At 39.7% G+C, this 15,649-nt stretch overlaps 1 protein-coding gene across 1 annotated transcript; it reads right to left on the bottom strand.

Annotated features, from left to right (window-relative positions):
* Positions 1-2,828: 2,828 nt before the first annotated feature.
* On the bottom strand, positions 2,829-13,740 carry fgg (fibrinogen gamma chain). The gene is made up of 9 exons (XM_088342067.1): positions 13,610-13,740; positions 12,677-12,745; positions 12,418-12,604; positions 7,872-7,956; positions 6,091-6,221; positions 5,712-5,845; positions 3,501-3,685; positions 3,152-3,429; positions 2,829-3,087 (listed from the first exon to the last, which is right to left on the bottom strand). The coding sequence occupies exons 1-9, from the start codon at positions 13,733-13,735 to the stop codon at positions 2,909-2,911; spliced, it is 1,374 nt and encodes a 457-aa protein (XP_088198193.1). The 5' UTR covers positions 13,736-13,740; the 3' UTR covers positions 2,829-2,908.
* Positions 13,741-15,649: the final 1,909 nt, after the last annotated feature.

Below are 15,649 nucleotides of genomic sequence, written 5' to 3' on the forward strand. Positions count from 1 at the left end.
TTTTTTTCAAAAAACATGCAAAAAATAGTCAAGAAACTTGAGTGCCACAGTGATATATCGCTCTAATATGCTTAACCGAAACCGATCCATATGTTACAAAGTAACGCTCTACTTAGGTAGTAGCTGTTCAAGCAGCTTGCAGCTCATTACTATAGTTCAAATAAGAATTAATGTAAAGTACATCAATTCTACAAAAATAGGGAGTTTGTACTTTACTCACCTTCACAGTAAACAATTACACGCCTTACCCAATAAATGGTAGAAAACAAAGTAAAACAAGTAGGAGAGAAAATAGCAATTCCTTCTCCTGCCATGGCCAGCATATGTAGAAAGGTTCACACCGTAGTTGAACGATAAGATTTAGGTTGATTTTTTTGGACAACCCTGAAGCAGATCTGAAAAAAATAGTCTTCTCAATTATGCGCATCTCTGGTGCAAACTCCTCAACGCCTGAACTCGCCCCGGCTGACTGGAAGTGCCCCCATCTGTGCCGCCTGCTGCCACGATCACACTGCTAATCAGGCCGCCAGATTACGCTGCTGCCAGACGTCATAGTGCACTGAGGGTGCTCATGAATAAAACACAACGGGACATTCTGTTACATCGATTTGATTGTGACTTTAGTTTTAAACCAGGGCGTAGGTTTTGTCGTGGCATTGGTCGGGGCATAGCACATGTTTTTAAGTGATCACATTTTGGTGGGCAAAAAAAAAACAATGGTTGCTTGATATTGGTAGGGACACTTCCATATGCTAAAACTACAATCTTAGCTTTAAACTAGTCTATCAATTACATTGGTAAAGACCAAATTGGGGATTGTGTATCATTTTAAATGTAAGTAAGAGTGAAATAAATAAGTTTAGGTTTGGGAGTGTTTCAGTCCAAGACATCGTTCAAGCTCATAGACTTGTTGAGAGACAATAGGGCTTAGATTTAAAAGTAAACATTGCTCTATTGCAGCACAATCAGACCTTTGCATTCCACTCAGGAGCAACAGAGAGCTTATTGAGCCCTGAATTGGAATCATTTCCAGTAGGGGGCATTAAAGTTGAAGCTGACAGAAAACATTTAGGCCAGTGCAAACACAGACAAAGTGAAATGAGAATCGGATTCATAGACTATTTAGGCCCTTATTTTCTGGTAAACAATGTAGGTGCAAATAACAATTCTAAATTGATTGGAAAAAGCAGGTATTACCAGAAATTAGTGTTTAAGTACAAATAAAGGTAAACGATAGGTGAGTTTTTTCATCTTAAGACATGCCGATGACATAACCATTTGAAAACTTGTGAAATAATTCTATTTCATAGTTAAACACATCCCTGGTTACCAGAGAACATATGTTTTTAGTTAATAGTTTTTTACCGGTATTACCTTTCATTTTTCTAAGTCGTAAGTTCAAAGTTTGGTGACCTCTATGTCCTAACTCATGTTTGCCAATTAATGATTAACGAAATGAAGAGAATTTTTAAAATGCAATTTGCCAATATGTGAAGTAGGATGGTACAAACAGTTTTTTGTAAACAAACAAATTCAAGTGCGTGATTTGAAATACAACAAAACAAGCAAAAGTAAAAAAATCAATTTATTTCTGTACTGTGTCCGGTGCTGTAAAACAGTGTTTCCTAACCTTTTTCTGTGCACACTTTTTTTTCATTCAAAAACCTTTAGGCACACTGTCAGAAGAAAATGTTTAAAAATGAATGCTTTTTTTTAAAAAGGGTTTTAAAATCATGTTGCCTAAATTGACAGTATATAGATTTGGTTGTCACGGTGGATCAGGAAGTAATACTGATTATTCATTACTACAGCCTTCAGCTTGTTTTTCTAAAAAAAAAAAGGATAAAATTAGCAAAAAAAGATCCGTTATTGGAACAAAACAGTGTTTTACTAAGTTCTAACCTTTTCATTTTTTTATTATAATTGGAAAAAAGAAAAAAATCTGCAAAAATAATAGGTTTTTTTTTTTTTTGTAGTTTTATCTAGAACAGCTTTACTCAACTAACTTGTTTAATATATTTCCCCATACTCACTCACAGGAAGATAATTAGGATATGAAAGAATAATTAAGCTGCTGCCACCTAATGCTATGTATTAGTGTTACAGTTTCTCAGTTGATCTCTGGAAAAAAAGCAAAGACACTGATCATTGACATGTTTTTTTTGCATATTAAAAAAGATAAAATTAGTCAATTTCCTGTGGCATACTAGACAAGGTCTCATAACACATTAGTGTACTGCGGAACAGTGGTTAAAAAAACCTGCCATAAAGGGAGGGGTCAGGGGGAAGAGGCTCATAGAAAAAGGGTCCAGATTAATTCCAAAGCTTGGGTAAATGATTTGAACAAGTGTTTCTGAACTGGTAGGTCGTTATCCCAAAGTGGGTCCAGGACCCGTTTTCAGTGGGTCACAGGCTATGGCCTAACATAACTGAGGGTCATTTAAGCTCCCTAACAGTAGATGGTGATAATTCCTTGCAAATGTGAGTTGCAACCCCCACAGAAAAATACAGTTTGTTTACACATGTTGAGAATAAAAAAACTTCATAATAAATGGATTTTATCATCTTGAAGCCAAAGCCACAGAAGTGTAACGTTTTCAATTTCCTTAAAAATGCAGCTAATTGAAATGACTATTATAACTTGAAGTTGTTTTGGTTTTGTTCATTTTTCTTTTTTTGTGTAAATACATTCTACTAAATGTGATTTAAAAATGCATAAAAAGAAAGACATTTTAGAAGTGGAATTTCTTATTGATTTGAGTTACGCCTTGCAATTAGGGTGGGACGGTGTGTAGTCAGAACCACTGATTTAAACCATCGCAATACTGTACAGAGGAAAAACCAACAAAACTTTATTCAGTGCCCCAACTAAGAACAAACAACTAATCCTTTATTATTAGATTTTTTTTTAGACCACTCCAAACTGCTTCATGCCCGCCTGCTGTCCGCCACCTGCCGCAATGCGTGTTACAGGGATGATCTTCATGGTGGTTTCCTTCAGGGAGTACCAACGGTTGTGCCACGTCACCCAGATGATACCGTTGTCGTACCCGAACTCGCCCGTATCCTTTTCGGAGTAACGCCCGCCTGAGTCGAAATGAAGCGTTTGAGATTGGAACAAATATGAAAGTGCCACGTTTTGTCGACTAACCCTGGTAGTATTTTCCGTTTAAGTGAGCAGCGTGGCAGCGGTTCATCCACCATCCCGAGCCGTCCTGCAGAGCGCAGTTGCCGTCGTACTTGTCGTTGTCCTTGTCGAAGGTGCTGAATTGCATCCCGTTGTGCGACGTGAAAAACTTGTCGCTGGGGTCGTCGCCGAAATCGAAGCCGTTGAAGGCGTCTCCGGCGTCGCCCCCGAAGTAGTAACCGTAGGTCAGGCGGTACATATCCACCTCTGGTGCCAGGCGGAACATTGCGTAGTCGGCATACCTGGAAGAGGTGTTTTTTTGTCTGAAAAAGCGCTCGGAGAAGATTCTGGATACGTCTGAGGGGGGGCATACCTTTTGTTGCCCTCCCAATCCACCAGGTCGATCCTGAGCACCATCGGGATAGGGCTGCTCGTGGAGAGGAGGTGGATCTTCTCGTTTCCAAGCCAGAACTCAGTGGTGTCATCGTTAGAAAGGTGGCCAAAGCCTTCTTTGTACTGGATCCAGTCTTTGTTGAAGTCCACGCTGCCGTCCCGCCTCTGCAAAGGCCCAAAAAAAAACCTGTATCTTTCTCAGATTCCTACTCCAGAAAGGAAACATTGGCGGTATTGTATAAATTTGCATGATATTCATCAGACCAACATTTGTGGTTTAGCGAAATTCTTGACTAAAACACAAAGTTTGATCATCCATCCATCCATTATTTGCTCCGCCTATCCTCAGTCGGGTCGTGGGGGTTCTGGAGCCTATCCCAGCCGTCTTCGATCCATGGACAGGGGACACCGTGAACTACTTGCCAAGGCACAGAGAGAGTGACAACTCACTGGCTCATGCACACCTAGCGATCAGCCAATTATGCATGTTTTTGAGAATGTGGGAGGAAACAGGAGTGCCTGGAGGAAACCGGGAGAACATGCAAACTCCACACGGGGAGGTTGCGGCAGCTGGACTAGTACCCTGAACCCCATGCACCGTGGGGCTGCGCGCTGACCACCCCTCCACCGTGCCTCAATTTTAGCTGAATTGCAATGGCTTCCTTTCAGTTTAAGATGTGACTTTAAGGTTCTGACACTAACATACACGAGTTTGCATGGACTTGCCCCCTCTTATATTCCTGATTTAGTCATGCCCGATGGTCCTGCTCGGTACCCTGTTCACATTATTATATCATTTTTATAGGCTGCAAACACTAAATTCCTGTTTTTGGAAACATTTTCATTTTTAAAATGTGTTTTCTAAACCTCTCTAATAAAAAAATGATCCTTGGAATGAGCAAAATTATCTGATATTGAAAATTGCATCATTTTCTCCCTAAATATAACAATTATTGATACCAAGACAAAATTATCCATCAATTTAGCTTACTTTAAGTATCAATTTACGATTTTACACTGTAAAAAAAAAAAGGGAAAGTTATAAAAAAAAACAAGAGAAAAGAAAAAACGGAGAGAAAATTAAGATAAATAAATAGAAACAGAAAAACTAAACATAAAGAGAGAGAAAATGTGTGGTCCCTTCTCTAGGCTTCTTCATTTTCCTCATGTTGAGGTTTTTATTTTTTTTCCTTGCACTCATGTAAGTTTTAGATCAGGGGATGGTGTAATAATAGTCGGTGGATTGCAATAATCTCTGGTTTTTGCAGCCCTTTGAGACTCCTTGTGATTAAGGGCTATACAAATAAACATGACTTAACTATATTACTTTCCTATCGTTCTACCAAAAATTGAGCAAAATTATTTTGTAGGACAGATAGAGAGGTACAATTTATTTGGTATTGGTTTTCTTATTGTACATTTTTATACTTAATTTCTCTCGCTGTTTTTCCAATTTCAGTAGGAAATTTGTCTGATTTGGCAAATAGTGTTCATTTACAGCATTATTTTTCTGATTATAATTTTGTTTTGCATCCATACAACAGCATAATATGAATATAAATTTCTCACGGCTCTTTGGTCCCTTAACTGGGTTGTTGGGGCCCCACTATCTGTAGCGTTCCTTATGCAAGTAAAGCCTTGCTGTGTCCATCCCTCTCCAGGCTGTTTTTTGGGTAGGCCTTTGCTCCCCCACATGAAACAGATAGTAGTGGTTCCCATGGTTACCAGTAGCAGGAGAAGGCTCCTGATCTGACTCAGATACAGCACCTCCATCATCTGTTTGCCGTTATTTTTTGGGTGTAAATCATCAGCCTGTTCTTCCGAGATCAGCCACACTTCGGCATTGAGCAGTGGCTTGTGACAATACTGATAACAGATCTTAAAAACGTTGGTTCTGGAATTTTGGGTCTAACATTGTACAATAAATGTATAGTAATTCATTTTTTTTCTTTTTTTTATTCCTGGGGTACTTATATTGTTGAAAGTCCGATACGAATTTTGTCTTGAAAGAGGTATAGACCATAGAACGCACCAACTCGTATGGGGGTTCCTGTGTTTTGTTTTGCTGTCTCTTATTTATTTAAATATTTGAATATAACTCAGCCAAGGACAGTAACATATTTCATGTGGTAGTATAATCAATGTAGTACTGTATGTTTTAACCAATCAGTATGTTTTGAGTGATACCAACCCTCTGAATGACAGTGAATCCACGGCCAAAGCTGTCAATCTCACAGAAGACCAGGAACTGTTGTGCAGCCTGGGCGGGTTTGACGTAGTAAAGGCCGCTGACGGTCGCACCTTTATTGGCAATATCCTGGCAATCTAATGGAAAAAAAATGAGGTCATTGTACTTTGAAAGAAAATACAAGTAATTCAATTATGATTGCTTTTATTTACTAAATCACAGTGTGTTCCTGCTATGTCAAAGCCGGGCAACAAATTGTATCTGTTTGCCCTCAACTCAGCAAGTTTATCGATGATTGCTGCCTCTGGCTAAACACCGAAAGACACACAGATTGGGAAATATTCTAAAGGTCATTCGTCTAATGTTCTTTAGTTATTTCTACCTGTTCCTGTGAGGGGCTGAATCTCAACGCTGTCCTGGCAGGGCTCGCTGCAGGTTTTCTGCAACTGAATGGAGAGCGTCTTCAAGTCGGCCATTCTCCTTTCGTTGGCGGAGACCGCATCCTGAAGTTCGCTGAGGTAGGAAGGTGAAGTCGCAATAAGATCACACACGGAGTCATTCAAATGTTCACGAATCTTCCAAGCATGAGGAAATCGTTGGAAAACTATGGCAATCAGGCATGAGTACAATCATTTTAGAACAGACGGATAAGTAGCAATAACTAGCAGTGCATAACAGGGCCATCACCACCCTAAACAAGCGCACAAGACTATGAAAAAATGTTGCTTATGCATAGAAAAATGAGTATTTCTATCTTATTTCTTACTTATTTGGGAATTATGTGGCTGTTTAATGACATTGAACTACTTTTTCATTGCAAATTTATTCTGACGCACTTACAACTTAGGCCAGTCTCCAAGCACTACCTTCTAAATAATTTTTTGGCTTTTGTATTCTTTTCATCTTATTATTCCTTTTTAAGTCTGTATTCCATGATTATCCTGTAGTGCGTCTAATATTGTTGTAATCAGTGTTGGGTCACGTAAAAGAGCCAGCTCTTTCGACTCCCAAATGGCACTTCAGGTTGTTTTTGTTGTATGATCCATATATTACCATTTGTTATGTATTATGATAAATAACTAGAAAAGGGATGAATGAAGCAAGATTAACAGTTAAACATTAAAACTGAAAAACAAAGAAAAATATTAATAAATCTACAAAGAAAAAAAGAAATACAAACCAATTTTAACCTTTTTATGACATCAAATTCAAAGTCAACAACACAGAATCTTTGAGAAAAATAACATCTTGACGTGAACCGGCTCTCGATTGGCGGGTATCCGGCTCCCACTTCCAAGAGATATCTCATAGAGCCGTTTCGTTCGCAAACGATGGGAGTTGGTTGCCTCATTCACCAATTCGCCTATTCTTTCGGCGCTTTGTAAATGCTGTATTTGTAATAAGCATATAACTAAATGGTAGTCGCCATTTTGAATGGTGACACAATCCCAAAAGACGTGACGTAACGAACTTTGGGGAGAGCAAAATACTATGTTTTCATTGTTATCAACGGCAATAAAGACAATTCTAAATCTAATAGCTAGATATAACATTGTTTCTCAACCCAGACTTTGTCAAATGCGTTGCAGGAAATAGTCTAATTTCTCGACAAAATATAGCTAATTAAAACACCAACTGATTTTAAGTATCTCTGTGATATTCTTCCATATCAGTAGGGGGCATCAGATCGCTGTTTATTATGCACTTTGAGAGGAGTGATACACAGATGCTTCATGAAGTGGTGGCGTTAGCATTATTAAGCATACGATTGTTAGCTCAATCATCATCTTAAACCAAATGATTAACCCATAATGCCTCCAGAGTCATAGCCACCGCAAATAATTAATCATAGTTAAAAGAAAACAACTTTGTAAAGTCATGTTACACTAAACCATATGATGGACAAATTAAAAAGTAAAAAAAATAAATAAAACCGTATAGGAATTTCTTCCCTTTCATAATCTATTTCACAGTGAATCAAGTGTTTGTAATAGGTCAAAAAATCCTGAGCTAGAACAATGTTCAAATGTTATGTAACATTCTGTGGCAAACACCTTTTGGAACCAAGGGTATCTAGTTGCATTTCGACCCATGTCAAAAAATCCACCGTAGTATTTTGAAACTCTACCATACTTCTAAAATACTAGCGCTTGAGCAACTTACAATATTTGCGCTTCTTGTTCAATGATGGTCCTCTCAAAGCGGATGACGTCGTTTAGCATATTGGACGATTTTTGGAAGTAGACATCTGAAAAGACAAATACGACATTCACTTTCTTGTTTCTGGCCAAATGTTGTTTGTTGAAAAAATAAATAGAAAAAAAACCACACATTAAATGCTAATATTACTGCCAAAATTGTCTAGTAATTCTGCACAGAAACAATTGAGTCTGAATTATACTCAACCACCTGGGATGAGAACATGACATAATTTATAGAGAAGAGTGTTTATGCATTTCTAATTTAGGAACAACAAAACATATGACACCTTTAAAGAAACCTTGTGTATATTGATCCACTAGATGCCACTCAACCGCAAACGAGCACAAGAAAGATAACATATAATAGAGACTCAAAGGGACCAAACTACAATAATTTTTTGCTTAGCCTTTCGAGAAGACCAGACCGGAAGTTAAAAAGAGGGGAAGGGTAATACAAATAAATGAAAAAGGGACAAAAACAAATAATGCAATATGAAAGAACAAAGGAAAAAGACAAAAATAAGGAAAAGGAAAGACAAAAAAAGTTAAAAAAAAAAAAAAAACTAAGAGAAAGAAAAAGAAGAAAAAGAAAATGGAAAAAAGAAAATATAGGACAAAAGAAAAAAGAATGAAAAAAAATGAGGAAATAAGAGAAGGAAAACAATAAAAAAACAGGTAGAAATGACAAAGAAAAAGGGTTAAAGCAGAAAAATATGAAAAAAGAGAAAAAAGAAAAACAAAAAATGAATTAAAGCAAAAACTGTAAAAGAGAATAAAACAAAGACAAAAGAAAAAAGAAAGAAGAAAAAATACAGGTTTTGTTTTTTTGAGGGTTTCCCTGAGCAGCAAGATGTCTGAAAATAATGACAGCTTCCTCTAGTCTAGCCTCTTGTTATGCAAAATAGATACAAATGTTTTGAAGTACAAGTATTTTTTTTTTAAAACAAATTAATCTGATAGTTCGTGTATTTCTGCTTAGAGTTCAAATCAATATTGATTTTATAAACTATCAAAAATGTTTTCAACATTAGTAGGTGCTAAATAATACACACTGTCCCTTTAAGGTGTCTACTTCTGCAAGTAACAGATAACAGTAAATCAATGCTAATCATTATTCTGTGAGCCAGAGGAGTTTCCTTTTATATGTTAGCAATACAATCAGTGTTGACGTGCAGTCAGGGAAGGCAGGTGAGACACAGCCTTACCTGTCATCATAGAAATAAAAAACACAATATATTAATTGGTTATATCTATTCAGTGTTAACATTTTTTCTCCTTGAACTTCACAATGTTTGGATTTTATTTTCCGAAACGGATACAATTTCACGTTTTATTATATTCTATAAACAACAAGTATGTAACAAATCATTGTGCTGACAATCTGCAGATGCACAGTGAGGCACACAATTCTCTTGCCTCATGGCAGAGGGCGATAGTGAGACTAGGCATTGTGATTTGGCACACACACCCGCCCTAAACAACAGAATTAGTGATAGTAATCTAACTAAGCCAACAAACTAATTTCTCATCACATGGACTTTTTTATGCTTTTATTCAAAAGAAGCAGCACATAGACTTCATGTACGAGTTAAAGTAAGACAATGAAACATTTTCTGTATCCTTCAGTTTATATATTGTTTCCTTGCTCTGCCAATCAAATATTGGATAAAAGGTAGGCTTACCTAGGGTGACAATATTTTGATTTCCAAAAAAGAGGCCACTCGGCCCGGCCTCGGGATACTTAAAATATACTTGAAGTTCACTCAAAGATGCCTTATCACAATAATAAAAGACCGAAATGTTAATCATTGGTCCTTCTAAATGCCGGGACTTATTCGCAAAAACTGCTGTGAACATTGACAAATGTCACATCACACAGAGTGACTCAGTTAAAAATTTAGGTGTCATATTTGACCCTGATCTATCCTTTGAGATGCATGTAAAGCAAATTACTAGAACTGCCTTCTTCCATCTTCGCAACATTGCTAAAATCCGTTCAATACTGTCTCAGTCTGATGCGGAAACAATAATTCATGCATTTGTTACCTCCCGTCTCGATTACTGCAATGCACTACTCTCCGGTCTCCCGAAGTCCAGAATCAAGTCTCTTCAGCTAGTACAAAATGCCGCAGCGAGGCTTTTAACTAGGACAAAAAAGTACGATCACATAACACCGATTATGGCTAACCTGCATTGGCTCCCAGTTAGCCAAAGATGTGACTTCAAAGTTCTCTTAGTATTGTACAAAATCATACATGGACTTGCTCCCTCTTATCTTTCAGATCTGATCTGCCACTATGTCCCGGTCCGAAGCCTACGATCTGAGAGTGCTGGTCTTCTGATGATCCCGAGAGCAAAGAAGTCTTCTGCTGGTTCGAGAGCGTTCTCCATCCGGGCACCGGTGCTGTGGAATGCTCTTCCCCCTGAGATTCGATCTGCAACCTCAGTGGAAATGTTTAAATCTAAACTTAAAACTCACTTCTACTCCATTGCATACGAATAACCTACTCCTCTTGTCGGTTGAAAATAGTTTGTGTAATATAGTGTAAATGAAATGAAATGATCTGCATTTATATAGCGCTTTTCAAGTCAATGACTTCCCAAAGCGCTTTACATTGTGCTTCACATTTCCCAATAGCGGCCGTGATCTGTGCAGCCATGTAAGGCGCTAACCTGCTTATTGGGGGTAATGGGGGTTCAATGTCTTACCCAAGGACACTTCGACATGTAACACGGACAAGCCGGGATTCGAACTGGGATCCCTTAATCCTAAAACGATCGCTCTACCTCCTGAGCTACTGCTACTGTAACAATCTGTGAAGCCCTTTGAGACTCTTCGTGATTTAGGGCTATACAAATAAAAATGACTTGACTTGACTTGACTTGACTATATTTACAGTCAGCCTCCTCCATATGGATTGAAATTCAAGTTTTATAACAAAATAATAATTATATAACCAAATACACGAATTTAAATTCTTAAAGGTTTCCCAACAGACTTTATTATTCCTAAAATAGTCGAACAATAATAACGTAAAAAAACTCAAGTGAAATACTAATAAAAACGAATGCCTCCTCTGTATTAGCAGATAAACCTTGAACAAAATAATAACTGTCTTTTACTGTAAAAATAATCTGAAACAATGTTCTAAATAAAACTTCTTCTGTAGAATATCCAGCTTTAACAAAAAGCTTTTTTCAGTGAAATCATGTAAATCAAACAGTGGCCTCACAACGATACTATTTTCTTTCTACTGTATCTCTCTATCTACCCTGGTCATATCCCTCAAGAGGGGTGACCGACCACAAGACAAACAAATACACAAAAATAAAGAAAAGAAAAAAGGAAAAAGCAGCAAAAAACAAAAAAAATACCAAATGCCCAAACACCAAAACAAGTTAAGCACCTCGGCACCCAAGTTGGTCATGCTTTTGTCCCTCCAGATGAAACGAGACACGAGAAAGCGGCCATGTCACTCGGGTCAGGGTGACACAACACACTCTTCTGTTCAACAGCAGGGCCCGACAGTTTTCACTGGTTTACCCCTGCCGCATCATACAGGTGCCCTTCCCATCCCTTAGAACACGTCCAAACATCCCATTATCCTTTCACAATACCTTTCCACCTATTCCTATCAACAACAAGCGCTCTAGCTTCCACTACATTTCGACCTCTTTCCTCCAGGGTGCTCATAACACCATTCATCCACATCTCCTTCCATTTACTTCTGCTCAGTAGATCCTCTTCAACATACGTTCCTCATCCATCCCATCCATGTGCCAAAACCAACCGAGTACTGTCTCAACCACACGATTACTCAGTTCCACTGCTACTCCAGTTTTGTCTCTCACAATTTCATTTCTCAATCTATTTTAATTTAACAAATAAAAAACATCACTTAAGTCTTAATTCTTCTTGCTTTCCATGGTTTCCCCGGGACTTAAAAGAAAGTCGGTCAGTTTAGCAGAAGAATTCTCACCACGCACAGCTTTTTTTGTGTTTCTCTGTGTCCGTGTGAGCTGTCAGGTCTCCGGCACCTTTGTTAGACACGGAAACATATGTGCCAGTTTCGCACACGGTACACTCTGCCTCCCATCTGTTGCGATCAGGACGGTATGTGGGGAATTTCTTTTGCAGCTCATCCGTGAAGATGCACTTTCGCCTAGGCATTCTCGTTTTCTCTGTTACTGCGCACAGCAGAAGCAACCTCTAGGCAGGCTCCCAGGGAACCAGTCACAGGCAACCCGGTGCCGTCGTATTCCGTGCAAGCGTCAGTCAATTGGTCTCGTGAAAAATAACTAAAACTGGACATTTTCTTGAATTTGTAAAACCCTGCCAGACACCCGGACGGGGTATAAAAAGTGGACATGTCCGGGCAAAAGAGGACGTTTGGTCACCCTAACCTAACCTCACTGGCATTCAGGGAGCAAATCGTTTCTTCCTTTATACAAATTGGGATTTTCCTTGTTTGACGTTGAGGCCTGACAGTATAACTGAAGTGACTTACCAGGTTGTATGTTCTTCTGGGCCGTTTGAAAACTATCTTTCATGTAAACGACACGTTCCTCCGCTCCTCTCGTCAGGTTAGCGATGCCGTCCAGCTCCTTTTGCAGAGTATCCAGATTGTCGTGCGCCCTGGACGTGTACTTCCCCATGTAGTCGGCCACGCCGCACGTGGTGGGACAGTACTTGTCCTACAAATGGCCGTTCGGTACATAAGTGGCGGCAGTTAGAAGGCAGTCGTGCAGTTTCGGGCCAGTACTCACAAAACCGTCGTTGGTGTGGCACGTCATGCTGTTGTCGTTTCTAACAGCAATGTTATCTCCTCGGATTTGCTGGAAAAAGATTGAATAATGGTCTGCATTTATATAGCGCTTTTCAAGTCAATGAAGACCTCCCAAAGCGCTTTACAATGTGCGTCACACTTTTTTTCCCTTTTACACACACTGACAAACCGATGGCAGTGACAGCCATGCAAGTCAACTACCTGCTATCGGGGGAATGGAACCTGCGACCTCTTGATCCCAAGACGAGCGCTCTACCTGAGCTAATGCCGCCCACCGTAAGGGCTATGAAACTTGAAATTTGCTGTCTCTTTGGGTATCACCATTTTTTCCAAGTTCTAGCTCCTAAAATCGTTTTTATTTTTAAAAAAAAGTTACTTGACTTTTTTAAAATATGTAAATTTGTAGAAGTAAATAAATGATCCAAACATAAATAAAGAAATCAAGCAACATGGTTCCCTGCTGAAAAGTACTATGGAGAAAATTCATACATTCTGACAACTGTTTTGTTTAATTCTTCACTTAGAAAAAGCCCCACAAAACAAATTTCAAACAAAGGCATTTATCTTGTTGAATTTTTTTTCAAGCCTCTAAAAAGCATGTGTTCTTAGATCAAACAAACATATATTTAGTATAGTAATAGTTGTAAAGGACCAACTTTCTATAAACCAAACACCAAACACCATCTTTTTTTCCATAGACACCAAAGATATCTTAAAAAGGAAATCATTCTTAATTTTGGTCAAATGCTCTAAAACCAAACGTTCTTGGCTATGCATACACACACACACACACACACACACACACAATATAATAAAGACTATTGTAGCATACATTTGCAGCTTCTCTGTACCCCGTAGTTGGTCATCCTTTTACCCCAACTGTTTAAAATGTCCAATTTTGTTTTCGACTTACAGCAGACGCCAAGGAGAAAAGCAGCAGCATGAGCCCAGCACGGGCTACCAACGATGTTACCATTTTGTGTCCTGGTCTTTGTCCTTCTCGAAGAGTCTGAAGCGCCTCAACCCACTGCCATGGCATATTTATCGGGGGCAAGGTCCTTTGTGGGGTGTTTGACGAGAGGCTCAAATGTAAACATGACACACACCCACGCACACTGTCCGTGACTCAAATGTCCACTCGGATCATTTCCCAGACTTGACAGTGTTGAAAATGAGTGAGAGACACTAAACGTTCTGTTTTGGTATTGATATTTTTGTATTTTTCTCGAGACCCCTAAAAGAGCGCATTACACATCAGACCTCTCTTGGTCTGCCAACACCAGAACTGTGTGGTAGAGAAGTGTACAGGAAAAATGACCAAGGACAGAAGCTGTTGTGTCTTGTCACAGGGCCATTGTGGCGTATGGCATCACCAAGTGGTATGCTGGGAGCACAGCTGAATATAACGAGCATAAACAGAGCCCAGAAAATCATCAGCTGCTCTCTGCCCTGTCCGGAGGACAAAGGCGGCTCGCAAAACAGGAACATAGATAAAAACATTAGCAAGGGCTACTCGCACCCCCTGACCTGCTACTCTCTGGCTGACACTACAGATCCCTTAAAACAAGGACTGAGAGGTTTAGAAATAGTTTCTTCCCCAGGGCCATTGCAATTAATCATGCTTTGAGAAAAAAAAGTATGTCCTATACTGCTGACCTCAAGCTAAAAATCATAAAGGCCGCTGAAGATACAATCAACCTGGATGAGCACGATTCTACGCACACAGAATAATAATGCTATGACATTTAGTCTCAGACCAGATACACTGAGCTCGCTCTAAAACATAAAAGATTATTTTGGCTCTGGTTTGTTTGGTTGACAGCTGGTCCATTTAGGAATGGACTGGTGCCAACTTTGCCATGACCCAAGTACAGGCCAGAGACCGTCAACCGTGGAGAAAGCCATCCAAAGTTGTGTCTTCAGAGTCCCGATGACCCATGTGGTTAAATGATCCGTGAACCGTGAAGGAAAGATAAGAAGAGCTAAAGCAGGAAGAATAGAATAGAATAGAATAGAATTAGATTGAAATGGACTGAATTGAATTGAACATAAAGCCCAGTGTGAAGCAGCCGGGATGAAGTTTGACACCTCCATGGTACTCAGCCAGAAAAGGGTGGCATGCTCCTTCTGGGTTGGGTATGAGATCCTGCCCCAAGTGGAGGCTTTCAAGTATCTTGGGGTCTTGTTCCCAAGTGAAGGTAGGATAGGATAGGAGATCGACAGACGGATCGGTGCAGCTTTTGCCATCATGCGGACCCTGTGCCAGTCCGCCCTGGTGAAGAGTGAGCTTAGCCGAAAGACAAAGCTCTCGATTTACCGGTCGATCTATGTTCCAACCCTCACTTATGGTCATGAACTGTGGGTCATGACCGAGAGAACACAATCCCGGATACAGGTGGCTGAAATGAGTTTCCTCCGCAGGGTGGCTGGGCTCTCCCCTTAGAGATCAAATAAGAAGCTCTGTCATCCGGGAGGGACTCGGTGTATAGCCGCTGCTCCTCCGCATTGAAAGGAGCCAGTTGATGTAGCCTGGGCATATGATATGGATGACACCTGGACGCCTTCCTCGGGACGTGTTGCAGGCATGTCCCACCGGCAGGAAGTGTCTCGGGATCCTGTTGGATGAGCTGGATGAAGTGGTTGGGGATAGGGATGTCTGGGCTTCCCTGCTGACGCTGCTGCCCCTGCGACCCGACCCTGGATAAGCGGAAGAAAATGGATGGATGGATGAATTGAATTAAATTTAATTGAGTAGTTTATTGTCATTTATAACAACGCACTGAACATTTTTTGCAACGAGATTAGCCAGGGGAAGCAGCAATCTGCTGTCTTGGATGAAAGCTACGCCTAACAATAAAGATTACTTTTTTACATCCATGTCTAAGGTATTCAACATTTTCATTTTAGGGGTAATGTGTTCCCCTTGGAGCATACACCCCATCAGGAATTTGTC

This window comes from Urocampus carinirostris, chromosome 8 (genome assembly GCF_059441175.1).
Source record: "Urocampus carinirostris isolate Australia breed hairy pipefish chromosome 8, RoL_Ucar_1.0, whole genome shotgun sequence".
NCBI classification, from domain to species: Eukaryota; Metazoa; Chordata; class Actinopteri; order Syngnathiformes; family Syngnathidae; genus Urocampus; species Urocampus carinirostris.

Bases quoted from the DNA above. Each gene is read 5' to 3' on its own strand.
- fgg (XM_088342067.1), bottom strand. From the start codon at position 13,735: ATGCCATGGCAGTGGGTTGAGGCGCTTCAGACTCTTCGAGAAGGACAA. The intron at 12,605-12,676 runs GTGAGTACTGGC...GGCCATTTGTAG, and splicing joins GCCACACCAACGACGGTTTT to GACAAGTACTGTCCCACCAC. The intron at 6,222-7,871 runs GTAAGTTGCTCA...TTCCTACCTCAG, and splicing joins GAACAAGAAGCGCAAATATT to CGAACTTCAGGATGCGGTCT.